The 16,465-nt window shown below is 37.2% G+C and overlaps 4 protein-coding genes and 1 long non-coding RNA gene across 6 annotated transcripts in view; 2 read left to right on the forward strand and 3 right to left on the reverse strand.

Annotated features, from left to right (window-relative positions):
• LOC111493399 overlaps window positions 1–16,465 on the forward strand; it is a 631,558-nt gene that overhangs the window by 71,458 nt on the left and 543,635 nt on the right. The gene's annotated exons all lie outside the window — the stretch shown is intronic.
• LOC111492860 (uncharacterized protein At4g06598-like) lies at window positions 41–3,814 on the forward strand. Its single transcript, XM_023142349.1, has 4 exons — window positions 41–240; window positions 1,270–2,010; window positions 2,780–2,982; window positions 3,179–3,814. The coding sequence occupies exons 2-4, from the start codon at window positions 1,295–1,297 to the stop codon at window positions 3,373–3,375; spliced, it is 1,116 nt and encodes a 371-aa protein (XP_022998117.1). The 5' UTR covers window positions 41–240; window positions 1,270–1,294; the 3' UTR covers window positions 3,376–3,814.
• LOC111492961 (ubiquitin-like domain-containing CTD phosphatase) lies at window positions 3,990–7,884 on the reverse strand. Its single transcript, XM_023142511.1, has 7 exons — window positions 7,514–7,884; window positions 6,995–7,139; window positions 6,370–6,484; window positions 6,197–6,260; window positions 5,193–5,358; window positions 4,810–5,093; window positions 3,990–4,181 (listed from the first exon to the last, which is right to left on the reverse strand). Exons 1-6 carry the CDS (start codon window positions 7,771–7,773, stop codon window positions 4,848–4,850), a joined length of 996 nt encoding a protein of 331 aa, XP_022998279.1. The 5' UTR covers window positions 7,774–7,884; the 3' UTR covers window positions 3,990–4,181; window positions 4,810–4,847.
• On the reverse strand, window positions 8,858–13,542 carry LOC111492851 (zinc finger transcription factor YY1). Its single transcript, XM_023142336.1, has 6 exons — window positions 13,213–13,542; window positions 12,701–12,759; window positions 11,954–12,153; window positions 10,589–10,678; window positions 9,835–9,978; window positions 8,858–9,599 (listed from the first exon to the last, which is right to left on the reverse strand). The coding sequence occupies exons 1-6, from the start codon at window positions 13,296–13,298 to the stop codon at window positions 9,063–9,065; spliced, it is 1,116 nt and encodes a 371-aa protein (XP_022998104.1). The 5' UTR covers window positions 13,299–13,542; the 3' UTR covers window positions 8,858–9,062.
• The window catches only part of LOC111492953 (serine/threonine-protein kinase-like protein At5g23170), a 1,627-nt gene continuing 1,377 nt past the window's right edge, over window positions 16,216–16,465 (reverse strand). The window contains exon 2 of the mRNA XM_023142497.1: window positions 16,216–16,434. The gene's annotated coding sequence lies outside the window, so the exon portion shown is untranslated. The remainder of the gene's footprint in view (window positions 16,435–16,465) is intronic.

Here is a 16,465-nt window from a genome sequence, read left to right on the forward strand (position 1 = left end):
TGGAACTATTGATAATTGAAGATTATTTAATGTTGCCTTTCCTTCATCCTTAATCAATCCCTTCCTCCACGCACCTACTACCCAATCCATTAGAGAGATTGGGAGAGAATGTAAAATCACGCCCTAGGCCCGCATCGGGGAAGAGAGAGAGAGAGAGGACTCGAGGACTTACTTTGCGTCAACTCCTTTCCCCTTCCCATTGCATTTTTCAAGATCTCGGTCTACCGATCAGCATTCTCGGTATGCTCATTGCTCCTCTTTTCTTTAATCTTTCATGAATTTTTGCATTTCCGGGAGCTCTTCAATCATTTTCATTGTAATTTGTGAGAAACTTCAACGTTTTTGCGTTTGCTATTTACGCATTCGCAATCTTGGATCGACTCGGGAATGAGCTGCATTTTGCTTTTTCAGATCATTTGTCTCTGATATTCTAATTTCAGCTATTCTCTTCGTCTCTCTGTCTCTCTGTCTATCTCTCTGATTGCGGATGCAATGCGGGAGGAGAAATTCCAGCGTTGGTATTTTTCTTTTTGAGTTGTTAATTTCTTGAATTTGTGCATTCACAAAGTTTCCTTCTGGTTTTCTAAGAAATTTTTTTAAGGTTCTAACGGACTGCATGTTTGTATTCGACGATCTCATCTCTCTCCTCACATTTCGGATTTCCTTTTTCGTAATCAGCCTGAACTTTCCGTCGCAAAATTATGCAGAATCGAGTCGGATCATTCTAGCTTGCTAATTGTCGGGTTGTATGTTTGTCTATCATCAATTTCTGTGCGCACGGCATTTGCGTCACTGGAAACTTGCATCCATGGAATAAATTGTTAGATCGGGATGAGAGGAGGATGAATATCAACTCCTCTTATAGATCTGCCAAACCCTGCGAAACTTTTTCATTAGTTTTCGTGTTGGTTCCGGAGGAAGGAGTGTCTCCTTCCACGCTTTGGTTCAAGAGCGATTCCTGCATGTGACTTCCAAGATTTCAAATTATTCTCTGCTTTGATGTTGACTTCTTTGATTTTGATAGATATTGTCGCTTTATTTTCTAAACATTATCATAAACTTTGTACGCATGGCTGTTCTTGAAAACAATGCACATGCTGCCAGGATTTCACATTAACCCCCTTCAAGTAACCTGTTAAGCTGTTAACAGTAGTTTCCATCCAGTTCTTCGCCCAAATGGCCTATTCCTACATCGATTTATTTTGTTAAAACAGTAGCTGGTGCTGCAAGAATCTTACTCATGATACTGTTTTGTATGCTTTTTGGCAGAAAACTGCGCAGTTATTGGGCAGTCATGGAGAATTCCAAGGTGTTGTCAAACATGAGAAATGTGATTTACTCTGGAAAGCATGCTCTACTTCCTCCCAAGAGTCCATTTCCTAGTGGTTCCTCCTCATATGCTGATTATTTCCCCAGTCCCATTATTGGGTCAAGAGCTGTGCAGAATCCCAGAGAGGGAAATGTGCATCATCATAGAACATCATCTGAAAGTCTTCTAATGGAGGATCAACCTTCTTGGCTCAATGATCTCCTCGATGAACCTGAAACACCTGTTCAAAGAGGTGGTCATCGACGTTCATCGAGTGACTCCTTTGCATACTTGGATGCAGGAAATGTTTTGAACGAAAATTATACGCAAGATGACTCCCAATGTAAAAATATGTATTTACCTTCCTGGGCATCACAAGATTTTGATTTCCGCAAAGATCCCCATCAAGCTTCTTTCAATATGAAGGCAAGCTCGATCAAACAGAAAAACAGGGCACGGGAATTGCCTCCAACTACATTGACAACTAACCTGGGTTCCCGGCCTTCTGCCAAAAGTAGCATTCTTCTTGAGAGCTCGAGGTCGCTAAGTACACCACAGGAAGCAAATGGGTTCTCATCAACAACTACTGAAAAGCAGGATTCAGCAGAAACCAGTATGCCTGATCGAAAGTCATCTGAGAAAATGGATGGTCCCCATATCAAGCCAGCTCCGGCTGATACGGATAATAAAAGAGCTAAACAGTAAGTTTTGCATTGCTTGATATCTACATTATTGTTATACAAAAGAATCCTCTTTCCCTTCACATAATCTTGAATTCTGTTTTGCAAATCGTGTCTCCCAGATTGCTTCCAATCTATATTTGTTAGTCTTGTACCATCTTTTTACTAGCCTGCTGCTTAGGTTTCCCTGTTGGTCTATGGTTTGCTTTTCCACTGGAATAACTTCATTGTTCTTCTTTGCTAAGGAAATTATACATTCAAGAAGCCAGGATAGAATTGGAGGGTTCTTAAATTTTTCTTGTCGATGCCTGAGAATGCATTGTTATTTCAACCGACCTAGTGAACCCCTTTTGTCTTATTATGTGGATCGTTCGAGTTTTCACATATGACACATTCTTATCACATCTGCATCTTGATTTAATGAGCATAGGAGCACTATGATTAAAATGAAGATCACTAAGTATTAACGTAATCTGAACACCATAATTAGGAATTTCTTAGTTAAGACAAATATAATCTGCATGCGCTCAAATTGCTAGGGAGTTGATTTATTTTTCTAGATTTTCATTTTATGTCACTTTCTTGATAGATTAATCAACCTCTTCTTTCCCACTCCTAATCCTGGGACGTGTGCTCATACAGCAAATTGGGAGAGAATCTCCATTATAAAACTTGCTGATATTGGATGGATATAACATGCCCTTCTGAAGAAATGCTAAATATAACGTGTGCTTATGTTATGCAGAGATGTAATATGTATGTGATTTAACCCGACTTGTTGTGAATACAGGCAATTTGCTCAACGTTCACGTGTACGTAAACTTCAGTACATTGCAGAGCTAGAACGGAACGTACAAGCTTTACAAGCAGAAGGTTCTGAAGTTTCTGCCGAGCTTGAATTTCTCAGTCAGCAAAACTTAATTCTTGGCATGGAGAATAAAGCACTCAAGCAGCGATTAGAAAATTTATCTCAGGAGCAGCTTATAAAATACTGTGAGCTTCCATAACTCTCAAACTTTAGTTTTGACAGTCCGTTCTAATTGTTTACTTTACCTTTTTCCAAAAATGTTGAAATGGTTTTAGATGAAAATTCTTCTCTCAGTCGGTTTTGAACTGAATTTTTAAAAAGAGAAACGTAATTCCTTTAATTTGCTTTATTAATATGACTTGAATGTGACATTATATTTAGTGGAGCATGAAGTGCTGGAGAGGGAGATAGGAAGACTACGAATGTTGTACCAACAGCAACAACAGCCTCAGCCACCACCTTCCAGCCTTAAACGTACCAAGAGCCGAGACCTTGAGACGCAGTTTGCCAAGCTCTCTTTGAGACAGAAGGATGGGCGTTCGGGTCCCGAGTCTATGGTCGGTCCAGTTCAAATCTAGATTTGTAAATCAGTTGGGAGTTTTTGTGCATGGCCTAACGATTTCTCCGATGTACGAAACCATGTTTGTCGATTACTTGTGCAGGATACCCAGGGCTCATCAAAAGTCAGTCTGTACTCAGCATATGACTATGGTGGCTCTTGGTAGATGTGAATGAGAATCTGCCAATGCACCTGGCTGTCATGGCTGGAAAATGTCCTCTTTTGGGCTGGTGACTTGCTGGTGGTGATATCTATTTTCTAAGCATGGTCTCCTTTGGTTTTTTTATCAGGATGTAATGAAAATTCTAGTAGGTGTTTTTCAAGTCCCCCATTCCTCTTGGGGGGCTCTCTTTTTTTTCCCCCTAAATCAAATGCCAATGCATCCAGAGTATTAGGTGTTGCGGGCATGAATGGTACTAACAATTACTATTGAACAATATCAATGATCATGCTTGATATCCTCCTGCTTTGTGGGTGGGCCGAAGTGTTAAACATTGAGCCTTTGCCCAATAATTTCATTCTGATGACCCATTATATAGGGGTGTCATTTGACCTGTCATTTTGAATGGTTACCAATAAAGCTTGATTGTGCATTATGCAAAGTGAAAGCAATGGCTGCCGGCCTTCATATAGCTCCAAGAAATCCCCCAAAGGAAATGATATTTGCAAAATAAAAAAAATGTGGTCCATATAGTACATGGTCATCAGATTTATCACAATCTATAAACTATGCCATGAGAGAACAAAAGTTCATCAAAAGCAGCTGATGAATTTTCATTAGAGAATTGGAATCATATTGGTTAAAGCGCCTTTAGATCCAAACCCCTGAAAAGAAAAACAAGCATTCGTGAGATGATAATAGGATGAATCTCGTCTTTGTGACATAAGAAAGGAAACGATAAATAAGAAATTGTGACTAATGCATTCTCAAGCCCTGGCTTAGAATTGGGTTACTTATTATAGAAGACGTGGAGTCCATTTTCTGTATTATTAACTGTAACGACCCAAATCTGCCGCTAACAGATATTGTTCTCTTTTGGGTTTTCCCTCAGTGTTTTGCTAGGGAGAGGTTTCGACACCCTTATAAGAAATGTTTTGTTCCGCTCTCCAACTAATGTGGGATCTCACAATTCACCCCTTCGAAGTCCAGCATCCTTACTGATCGTTCCTCTCTCTAATTGATGTGGAATCTCATATTAACTATAGGCTTTGGGATTGAACTCAAGATTAAAAATCAGAAACTTGCATTATGTTAGAATTCTATTGTTTCACTTACTAACCCACCTGTCATCCATTTACTATGGTTGGTTAAGAGCAACTACAAGTTCAGAGCTCAGATATGTAAGGTTTTCCCAACAAAATTGTCAATAAAAGATCGAACTAATAGGAGCTTACCTCAACAAAATTAATAGGAGCAACTACAAAATTGTCAACAAAATTAATAGGAGCTTACCTCAACAAGTCAATAAAAGATCGAACTAGATCTGTTACTCATGCATGCCGCCGTCTTTTCGGACCATCTTCAGAGTATAGCTCCCAATCGTTATGATCAAGAGGGCTCAAGTCGTCGAGTTCCGCAATGGCAAGCAAGTACTGAGTGAGCTTCATAAGCTCTTGGTCACTATCACGATTAGCATGAGCTTTCCTGAATGGCCTAATTACCAGGCCATTTTGTGGGTTCATTACAAAGTTTCTCCGAAGATCATCAAACATTATAGTATTTCTCGAACTATAAAACTGCAAATTCCCAATCAAAATAAAATTTATTACAAAGTTTCACAGAAACAATCATATTCTAAAAGATAGATTTGGACGTAAATTGAAATCATCGCATACCTCTGGAAACTGTGCCCAAATCAAGCCTAGTGGCTTGCAATCAAAGGTCCCACGAGAATCTGACTGAACTGTGATCATAGCTAAATGGTCTAGAAGGGCAGTGATTTTGTAGTTTGGATTACTGAGAACGCCAAGCTGGCCCATCTTTAATTCAACCCACTTAAGGCTGCCAAAGGAAAGGTACAATAGATAAAAGAACAAGAGGTTCACATATCCGAAAATTTCCAAGAAATTGATAACATCTACTTCACTGGCAGCAAGCATGATTATAACACATGCACTTGTTAGTTATGGAATATCTACTGTTTGTGTCAAGGGCACGATGGAACATAAAGACTAAGAAATAATGAGTGGAACAATTGTTGTGAGATCCCATATCGGTTGGAGAGGAGAACGAAACATCATTTATAAGAGTGTGGAAATCTCTTCCTGACAAACGTGTTTTAAAAACCTTGAGGGGAAGCTTGAAAGGGAATGCCTAAAAAGGACAATATTTGCTAGCGGTGGACTTGAGCTTTTACAATTGTATGGGAGGGCCTATACAAGATTCTCAAATCTTTCTAAGAACTTGGAAATCTCTTAAATAGAGTTTTGCTCCAATCCAAAACAGAAGATTTTGCAAACCTTATCCGCATGCAATTCCTTACCAATACCCAACATTTCATTAACTTCCTTGCTCACGCCCATGCATCCCTAACTGATGTCATTAAAATAGAAGCCCAAAAGGTCCTAATGTCACATGCAGCTTTATATTCCTATCAAGGTGTGTCTATGACTCTGTTGATTTACACTGTCCAGACAATTTTAAATCTAAATCATTTGTTTCTATTGCAAATTCATTTATTCATTTACGTTATTTCAACTTTTTCCAAAGGTTGAAGATGTTTGCAACTCTGTTAGGGTAGTGAATACCGCTCTCATATAAAGGAGGAATAATAAAAGAAATGAGGGCATAAAAAGCAGCAGGCATAACTTGTTCATAATACTTGGAAATGGAAACTGACCTGGTTGCTGACCATATCATGATATCATATTCAGCGTAAGCAGCAGTCAGAAATTCATGAAGATCTGCACTAGAAAAACTAAGAACTTAAAAAGAATGAAAAAAAAGAAGGGAAAAACATGTGCACAGACAATAACGAATCGAAGTGAAAAAATAGCTACAGATAGAACATACAAGGCCGCATGAGTTGAAGAGGATTTTCTGCAGGAGAGCGATGATCAAAAAGTGTATAATCAATGTCCAGAACAAGTAATTTCTTTCCTTCACGGCATGGATTGCGAAGTTCTATCTACGATCCAACAAAAGCGGGAGAAACATTTGTAGTTAATCAAGATGACTATTTATAAGAGTTTTCAGATGATAATAACTCAAACGTAAATCATTCTGTGAGTAATAAACAAAACTTCATTGTATGCATCTAAATCCAGTCCGCCACATTGATATATCATCAACTAAAACTCTTTGACATGCATAGTTAACTAAGTGATTTAAGGAAAAAGAGAAATCAACAACACCACTAGAGAAAACCAATAGGAATCAACAGCAACACCACTAAAGAAAGCCAACCAGTAATTTCACAGAGACGAAGATGTAAAACTATGAAAATGTCAGCATTTAAACACACACACTACCTCATGATACCTATAACCAAAATTCCTTTTTAACAAGTCATATTTCATTATACGAACTTCAAAGGATACATAACTTCATAATAACTTTTCAGGTACTTGAACTTTCAGATTCATTTAGAACAACTAAAGTTGCTGAACATCATTCAACAAGAAAAGAAACAACTCACCTTGTATTGACCAATACGCCTTCTCAGTTTCTGCTTATTGACATCCTTGTCCTTAATGTCAATGACTTCATCTTTCCCAAGTTCGAAATCGTCAATAATTTCAGGAGAGTCCACTTGATCCACAATTATATCATCTTCAACAGTTCTGGTATCTCGATTTGTAACATTGAATTCAATCGGTAACTTTTAAAATAAGAATATGCAAATGCAATTAATAAACATGGAACTGCAGAAAGAGAACCTTTCCAGTTCTTTCATCTAAAAGGTGTAGTTTAGCGTTCAGCAACCAGAACTTACACCCAGATTTGAGCGATTCCATATAGGTTTCAAAAGCAACGCAGTCCAGTATCGAATCGTTGATTTCTCAAATAAAAGAATCGAATTCATAACCTTTTTTGCAAATAAAACGAACAATAAAGGGAAGAAATAGGGTAAAAATGCTCCGAAAGAAGGAAACTCAATTGATGCAGTTCAAATTAGAGGGCAACAGCAGAGGAGTTGAAGGATAGAGAGTCGAACCCGATCATGGTCATCTTGAGAGATGACTTGAGGGGAAGCTGAGAGAGCAAAAGCGAATCATCGGCTAGTTTGGATCCGACTTTGGGATAAAGAAGCTTTTGGCGCTTGGGCAAGACGTTAGTAAGCTCGCAGATTCGACGCTTCAGCTCAGCCACAGAGTCATCACCGCAGACTCGTACAGTGTACTCCTTACCGCTCCATTTCACAGTCAGTGTTATCTCTTCCCCCAAAGGAGACGAGGTGGACGCTGAGGCAGCCATTGTCGAATTCCCAACTTCGAAGCTTTCTTCCTCGCTCCCAACCAAAACCTCTCCACTCAATGAACCTCTCGATCAAATGAAATCGAATTGAAACTGTAGCACGTTTAGTATCAATTTGTTTTCCCTCTTACAACAATGCTTTTGGGTGGGCCGTTGATAACAATATCGATCAAATAAAAGCAAATAATCCTCCCTATCGCCTCAAAATCACATTTTTACATCAACCCAAATCGATCAAAAAAACCTCTCCTAGCCCATTGGATTTTAATTCAAATTTGCCCAATAATCTCACACTAGCATGACTTGTTTCCACTGCTAGTAGATATTATCTGTTTTGGCTCGTTACGTATCGATCAGTTTCACAATTTTAAAATGCATTTATTTGAGAGAGATTTTCATTCAATTATAAGGAATATCTGTTTTGGCTCGTTACGTATCGTTGTTAGTTTCACAATTTTAAAACGCAGAGGTTTCCATTCAATTATAAGCAATAATTTATTCCCCTTTCCAACGGATGTGAGATCTCACAATTCACTCCCCTTGAGGGTCCAACATCCTCGCGCGGCAGACCGCTCAATGTCTGGCTCTGATATCGATATTATCCACTTTGGTTCGTTTTTTCCCTCTTCAACCAATGTGAGATCTCACAATCCACTCCCCTTGGGGGTCCAACATCCTCGCGCAGCACACCGCTCAATGTCTCAATCCACTCCCCTTGGGGGCCAACATCCTCGCTGGCACACCGCTAGTATATGACTCTTATACCATTTGTTACAAACCAAGCCTTGTCCACTTTGATTCGTTACATATTGCCGCCAACCTCATTTACTCAGATGTCATAGACAATATATTGTTTACTCAAATGTCATAAAAATGTTTCGTTTCCCTCTCCAACCAATGTAAGATCTCACAATTCATGTGCCCTCTATTTATTCGGATGTCAAAGACAACATAAAGTTTAGCTTTTGTTTCTAACATTAGCATGTATTCCACAAAATTGTGAATTATATTACATATCTTTCGAAGTTGTTAAAAATGAAGCCTTTAAGTCTAAGAGTACTTAATATAATTCTAAAGGTTGATCAGAGTTCAAAATATAGGTTATATTATGGTCGTAGAAGTGGAACATTGAAATGCTTCAACCCACCAACACAAAGGTATTCAAAAGGAATCATAACTTCTATCTGAAATGGAATCACTACCAGAAATGTGAGCTAAAATGGAGAAGAAAAAAGGGGAATCATGAAGGGGCAAAAGAAGTTACATACAGGCAGCCCCTTTCTACAGACTTAATCTTCATACTCTGTTTCCTCATCATCATCTTCGTTTTCAGCATATCCCCAGCCCTCCACATTCTCACGGTCCTCCTCAGTTTCTTCACTATCTTCTTCTTCTTCTTCGTAGTTTTCTTCTTTAACCCGCCATGATTTTTTAACTGCAGCACTCATTGGGGCAGGAGATGGCGTTGCGCCTTTTCGCTGTGCTACTTTCGAAGGCGGTAACTTCAAGTTTGGTTTAGGCCTGTTCCGTTTCTGGTTTTTTACATTTACCCGCTTTCCGCCATAGCCATCTTGATCACTGGCTTCTATCTCATTTTCCCCATTATGTGGAGCATTGCCATTGTCTTCTACAAAATGTCCAGGGTGTTCCCTTTTCAAATGGAGTTTAAGCTTGTATTCATGGATGTAAGCCTTTTCACACCCTTCATAGGGGCAAGCGTGTGGACGGTCTGATGATGCCGAAGCAGAAGCTCCTCCAGAAGGTTTAGAAGCCTTAGTTTGCTTCTCGAAAGGTGGGGTATATTTGACCACTTCAGCTGTCGCATTCTATAAAGATGACAATTATTTGAGTGTAAAAATAACAATCTACCTAGATTGACTGCTCAACTTAAAGATTACTTTGTCATAAACAAGAGTAAGGCTCGTATTAATATTTAACACATTCAAGAATACCTTTATATAAGATCAGGGTATCCTTGGAAGATAGCATTAAGCAAAAAATATAAGAACGAAAATGAAAGTACACGAGATATAAAGCAATGCACTTAACACAAGTTGTTACCTTTTCATGGTGAGATGTAACGTGGTTCTTCAATTTGTACTCGTGTGCAAATCTCTTTCCACAATCAGGGAATGGACAGATATGATAGTTTTCTTGTGAATGCGTTTTCATATGTGATCTCAAGTTGAAATCCAGGGAAAATGCCTACAGAAAAACATCTAAAATGTGAGTGTCGAGAGGTTTGCACTTCACGTGTAAAGAAATAAGCTACATGCACGCGAAGTACAGAATTATCTTGCATGCCGAACTGATTCTCTCGTAACGCACAAGCTATCGTAAACAAAGCACAAACTAGTGACCGAATAGATGCTTGAACACAAGGAATAAATGTTCAGGACTGGACACTCTATGATAGGTCCTAATACTGACAACGAGAAACCTGATGTGATACAATTTCCAGTAAGCAACAAGTGCTGTTTCAGCACAATCACAACATATTCCAGAGATTTGTTGAAATCATAGAATTCCAAATGATAGTATGGCATTTACACAATCCAAAGAGAAGAGGCATCTCTAACAAAAACCAACTTAATATGAAAATTAATCTCATTCCCAAGTGGGAAATATATGAAGTTATTATCATGTAATTAATAGTGAGACATATTTCTGCATTGCAAAAGAAAACTAATCAGATGTGGGTCAAATTCTCGAGTCAGTTTAGAAATGCATACAGCTGCCTTTAATATAGAAAGATTTAAAATTAACATACAGTTGTTGCCTGAAGAATTATTTTCACAATGGAGCGATTGATCACCTTACCACAGCCTTCATGAGGACACACAAAATCTCTTTCACCAGTATGAATAAGGAAGTGTCTTTTCAACTTCGAGCTATCCAAAAATTTCTGCAAAAAAGATATATTTTTTGGTGTGAGCATACAACTTGACAAATAAGGAGAGAATAATTAATAAGAATATGAGAACAAATTCACGTGAGAAACTTTCATGATGAATAATAATAAGTCGCCTTATAGATGGGAGGGGAAAACTAGAAGTAGTGTATACTCACTTCAACTTAATATGAAGGGAGTTCACCAAATATGGTGATATTGATGTCCTACCTCTCTTGAGAACTTATCTAGTGGTTATTTCTTTCATTACTTAGTGGACCCCTTCCTTTTTAGGGAGTCTGTTTTCTTGACTCTTTGGAAGGTGAAAATCTCAAAACCGGTGGTGTTCCTTGTCTGGCAAGTTATTCAAGGAAGAAAAATACCTTGGGTAGGCTCTCGAGGAAGTTGACGTCCTTGGTTGGGCCTTTCTGTTGTATCCATTATCGGAGCTAGGAGGAAGATCTAGATCATTTATTTTGGAGTTGTGATTGTGCTCGCATGGTTTGGAACTACTACTTTGGAGTGTTTGGCCTTCAGTTAGTCCATCATAGAGCTTTTAGTAATATGACCGAAGACTTCCTCCATCCGTTTTTTAGGGGAAAGGAAGTTTTCTTATGGAAAGTTTTGATGTGTGCTTTGTTGTGGGATAATTGGTTGGGCAACTCTGCTGTATCCTTTGTCAGAGGGCGGAGGAAGATCTGAACATTTATTTTGGAGTTGTGATTATACTCGTTTGGTTTGGAACTACTTATTTGGAGTGTTTAACTTTCAATTAGCCCGTCACATAGCTTTTAGTGATATGATTGAGGAGTTCCTCCTCCACCTGCCTTTTATGGGGGAAGAAAGTTTTGGTAACGAGTCCCTTTTGTAATTATTCGTTAGGTCTCATTCTGTTAGATTGGAGGCCCGCCATCTACGGTGCCCCCTTTTGTGGGCTTTGTTTTGTTTTTTTTTTTTTTTTTTTTTTTTTTTGTTATTTTTTTTTTTTTTGTATACCCTTGTATTCTTTCCTTTTTTATCTCAATGAATGTTGATCTTTACAAAATATATATTATATATATGTTCGTATTTGTTATTCTCTAGCATACGAAGTTCTATCACGAAAATCAGAAGAAAAAAAAATACCATTCCTAAATATGGAAAGAGAAGGATGAGTTAAACTAAATACTCATTTGATAAATGGCTGATTAATCCACAATAATAAAAACTCAAGCTACTTCGACCATGGAATTTTATAGAAATGTCCTAGTTCAGTTCTAACATATCTCAAAAGAAAACACAGGACAGTACCTTTCCACAGCCATCGTAGTGACAAACATATTGCCTCTCCCCATGAATGTGAGAATGCTTCCTCAAAGCACCTGCATCAATAAATGTTTTTCCACAGCCCTCATAGCTACAAAGGAAAAGCACTTCAGTGGTGGGTTCTGGTTCAGGTTCTGGTGCTTCCGACTGTTTTGACTTCTCCTTTAGTGCCTTCAATGTATCCTCTAAGCAAAAACAAGAGGAAAAAAAAACCTTTGAGCAAGTATAAACAAATAAAAATAGAAAAGGCCGAACCATGGACCTAATTGAAGTAAGTTTTCAGAGCTTATTTTATTTCCTCCACATGTGGAGTGAAGTACAGGTAGTGGATGAAAGGAAGGGGGAAAACCACTTTATGATATCATCAAATAATCAAAATAATAATACATCAGCCATCCAATCAAAAGTACTGTCCGAGATTTATAAACCTAAGATACAACACTCAATAGCTTTCTATTTGTTAAAGAAAGGTCTTATGGTTTTGGTATCCATAAGCAGACATTTAACATACTAAATCATAGTCCTTTCTATCCACCAACCGCAAAATTCCTTCCTCTAAACAATCGATGATCAGAAATTTACGAATCAAGTTAGAAAGCAGCACCAAAATAAAACGAACATAAAAGCCTTGAACCACTATGGTGAACACCTTAAGCTCACGTTTATGTTTCTAAACAACATTAATTCAACGAAAGAAAATATTCAGCAATATAGTAATGAAATAAATAGTACCTGTAACCCATTTGAAAAGAAAGCACTTTCCTCCAGTTGCAACAACATCTTGGGGGACCCTAAAAGGTAGCAACTAGCATCATTAAGGCAAGGATACAATACGTTACAATTCTTTCACATTTGACAGTATTTTCTTTATTCTGACAAGAACAAAAGAATCAGCATGCATGGTTAGAATTCTAAATTTCTCCCATTTGAGCGCATTTCATTTGTTTCTTCTAAAAGAATATCTAATTGATAGTCTTTCTCGTTCTTTGGATGCTACTATAAACAAAAAGGAACCCAATTCAATCCCTTGATTTCAGCCTAGGCCGGAACGGAACTGCAAGTGCCTCTACACATCTCTCTTCTAAAGGAAAAATCAATAGTTCTTCTCTTATATTAAAAAAAAAAATCGAAATCAGATAGTTATAGTTCCTAAATTAAGCCCTAAGCGGAGAAAGAGCTTCATCACGGTACGTAAAACATTAGAATAATCTGGCGGGAAAAGATAAAGTGAAGAATGAGATTACCATTCTTTGATCCATTTGACAGAAGAATTCGTGTTCTTCCGAATGGGTCGCCTGTCGAATAGATTGTGATTAAAGTGAGTCTCCATGTCTCTTTCTCGGCCTCTCTCCCTTTGCTCCTCCAAGCAAACGAACGCAAACTCAATCCAATCGACAAGAGCCTCGAAAGAGTAAGTTGAATCGATGAGAACGAGAAGCACTCTGGGGGAAGCGAAAGAGGGCGCTGGATGAACAGGCAACGGGAGAGAGACGAGACCACGATAGAGACGGAAGGTTTCAGGTTCCGTTCCGTTCCGTGTTCATGTCGGTTTACAGGTTTAGTCTGCTGGGTATTACTGAACCGGACTTTAGACCCTTCAGGTTGAGTCGGACGGTGTCTACCTGTTTAGTTGGTTAGGTTAATTAGATAATAAAATTCAAATATTAAATATTTATTATAAATCATTTAAATATTTATTATAAATGTCTTAATCTTTATAAGAATCTCTCAAAAGGAGGATCGTGAACTATTCAAACTCACTGCTAGTAGATATTGTCTGTTTTAGGTCGTTACGTATCGTGGTCAGTCTCACGATTTTAAAACGTGTCTTCTAAGGAAAGGTTTTCATACCTTTATACGAAGTGTATCGTTCCAATCTTCAACCAATGTGCATCTCACATGACCAAACAAGTTTCAACTTGTAAAACGAACCAAACTTTCAGTTTTTAAAAAATTCAACCTAACTCAACCCTTACGTGAGCCTTTTTTTTTTTTTTTTAGATTTTAGTCTTAGTATAATCTTTTAACGAGTATAACAAGAGGCAAAAACGAAAAAGAATTTTTTCTAGACGAGTTATTGGAGCTCATTTGAAAAATGACAAAAAATAAAGGCCAATAGAAAAGCATAACTGGTGATTCAAGTGACCAATAGAAATAGATTCTTCTTGAGATTACGAATATATCTGACTATCCTTAAATGTTCACTGATATTCCATTTTCTTTCGATTTTCAAATATTTATTATCGACAAGATATACCTTCTCGAAATTTTCAGACTTGAAATTTCTAAATAACTCTTTATTCCGAGACGAATTAAAAAGATGCACCTAAATCCAAAATCTAGAATTCAATCGTACTGTCCATCAAGATTCATATGCTCTTTGAAAAATGAAAAAAAAAGTTCACTATAAATTCATATGAAAATGACCCAAAATGGTCCAATAGAAGAACCTATTTGGACGTGATTTTATTCCGACATTCCTTGCAATAAAATTGAAAACTATTAACTGTATTTTTTCATCCTAAATGGTCAATTTATGGTTCTCTCATAGTGGGTTCGGTTGTAAGATCTAACATGCAAGTCACCGCTAAGCCCTGTGGCTTAAGTGAGCTACTCTGTGGTCTAAGTGAGTAACGATGGCGTCAAGACATGGACCATATCGATGGGGATCGAGATAACAAGATGAGACGTGACGTTGCATTGAGAGACCTTGACCTCAAGCAGAGGCAATGTCGAGGCGAATGACTTGGCCGAGTGTAGAGCCAAGTCGAGTGTGTCGCAGTCGATTGAACATGCGCGCGCAGGTGGCGTGTGTGGTTAAACAAGCTTGGATTTCGCCCAAGTGTTCGAATGACGAAAACAAACCAAGATTTTAGTTCTTTTAAATTTTACACTCAATACCTCGTAGTATACTACTACGAGAATGTTCAAGACCTTAAATTCAAAATATTTAAAATTGTATGTCTTGAATATAAGATCTCGACACACAAGAAAAACCCGAAACCCAAAATTGATCATAGTGGGAGATTTAAAAGTCGGATGAATTTGACTCATCTTTTTAGTAAAAAAAATATGTTTCAAGAAAAAAATCTCGAGCACTTTTTAATTATTTTTTTAACGGAATACCATTTATCAATTTTCGTGATTTTTAAAGACATCAATAATAATTTTAAAAATCTCGAATATCGTAGAAACTTGTAAAATTATTGCCATATTTTATTTATTTAAGGACTCTAACATATCCAAGCATATATATATCAAAAGTTCGTTAGGTCAAATATTAATTCATAGTTGTGTTATCATAATCTGTAATCGTCCAAGTCTACCGCTAACAGATGTTGTCTGTTTTGAATATTCATCACTGTCGGCCTCACAATTTCTATAACTTGTCTACTAAGGAGAGATTTGCACATTCTTACCCCTTGGGGGCCAGCGTACTCACACTCTTATAAAGAATACGTTTTGGATCTCACAATCCACCATTTTGAGGGCCAGCATCTTTGTTGGCACGCTCGGTGTCTGGCTCTAATACCATTTGTAACAGTTCAAGTCCACCACTAACAGATATTGTTCATTTTAACCTGCTACGCATCGCTGTCAGCCTCATGTTTTTTAAAATACATCTATTAGGGAGAGGTTTTTATACTCTTATTCCTTGGAGGCCAGCGTCTTCACACTGTATAAAAAATGTTTCGTTCTCATCTCTACGAGATCTCGTAATTTATTTATTTATTTTTGTGAAACTTAAAAATAAATAAACCTATTTTAAGTCACGTGATTTGAATAATTATTAATACATAAAATAATTGCAAACTTCAATAATTTATAGATAAAAAATATTTTGGAGACCATGAAAAGACCAACATTAATAAAACTGATTTGATAATAAATGTATTACTCCCAATTTATTCTAATTTAAAAAATAAAAAAAAAAGTGTAAAATTTATATTATAATATTCACTCTAAGCATGTGACACATAAATAAGAAAAGAAGGGTATTTAATTAATTTGGTCATTGCCTACTCTATTATTTCACACAGCCTTCATAGCCCTCCCCTCCAAATTATCAACCCTGCTTCAATTCTCAACTGCCACAAAACAACTAAATTAATAAAAATATCTTTTATTCGTCTAAAAAAAATTAAATATTCTTCACAAATATTTTAATTAAAAAATATTTTTTTATGAAAGTTAAGGGGTTAATTATTGGAGGATGAAAGTCTCACGTGGACTAATGTTGGGAATGATCATGAATTTATAATCAAAGAATACACTCTCCATTGGTATGAGGTATTTTGAAAAGCAGAAAGCAAATTCATGAGAGCTTCTCAAAGTGGACAATATCATGCTGTCGTGGAGTGTTGGTATTTGTCTAATTTAATGTTAAAATTAAGGGAAAAAGAAACATGAATGTGTGCGTGTACCTAATCTTGAGAGCTTTGTGGTTTGTCCACTTTGGATTTGGACTTCTCTTTTTTTTTTTTTTTTTTTTTTTTT

The sequence above is a fragment of the Cucurbita maxima genome, unplaced genomic scaffold, assembly GCF_002738345.1.
Source record: "Cucurbita maxima cultivar Rimu unplaced genomic scaffold, Cmax_1.0 Cma_Scf00001, whole genome shotgun sequence".
Lineage (NCBI taxonomy): Eukaryota > Viridiplantae > Streptophyta > Magnoliopsida > Cucurbitales > Cucurbitaceae > Cucurbita > Cucurbita maxima.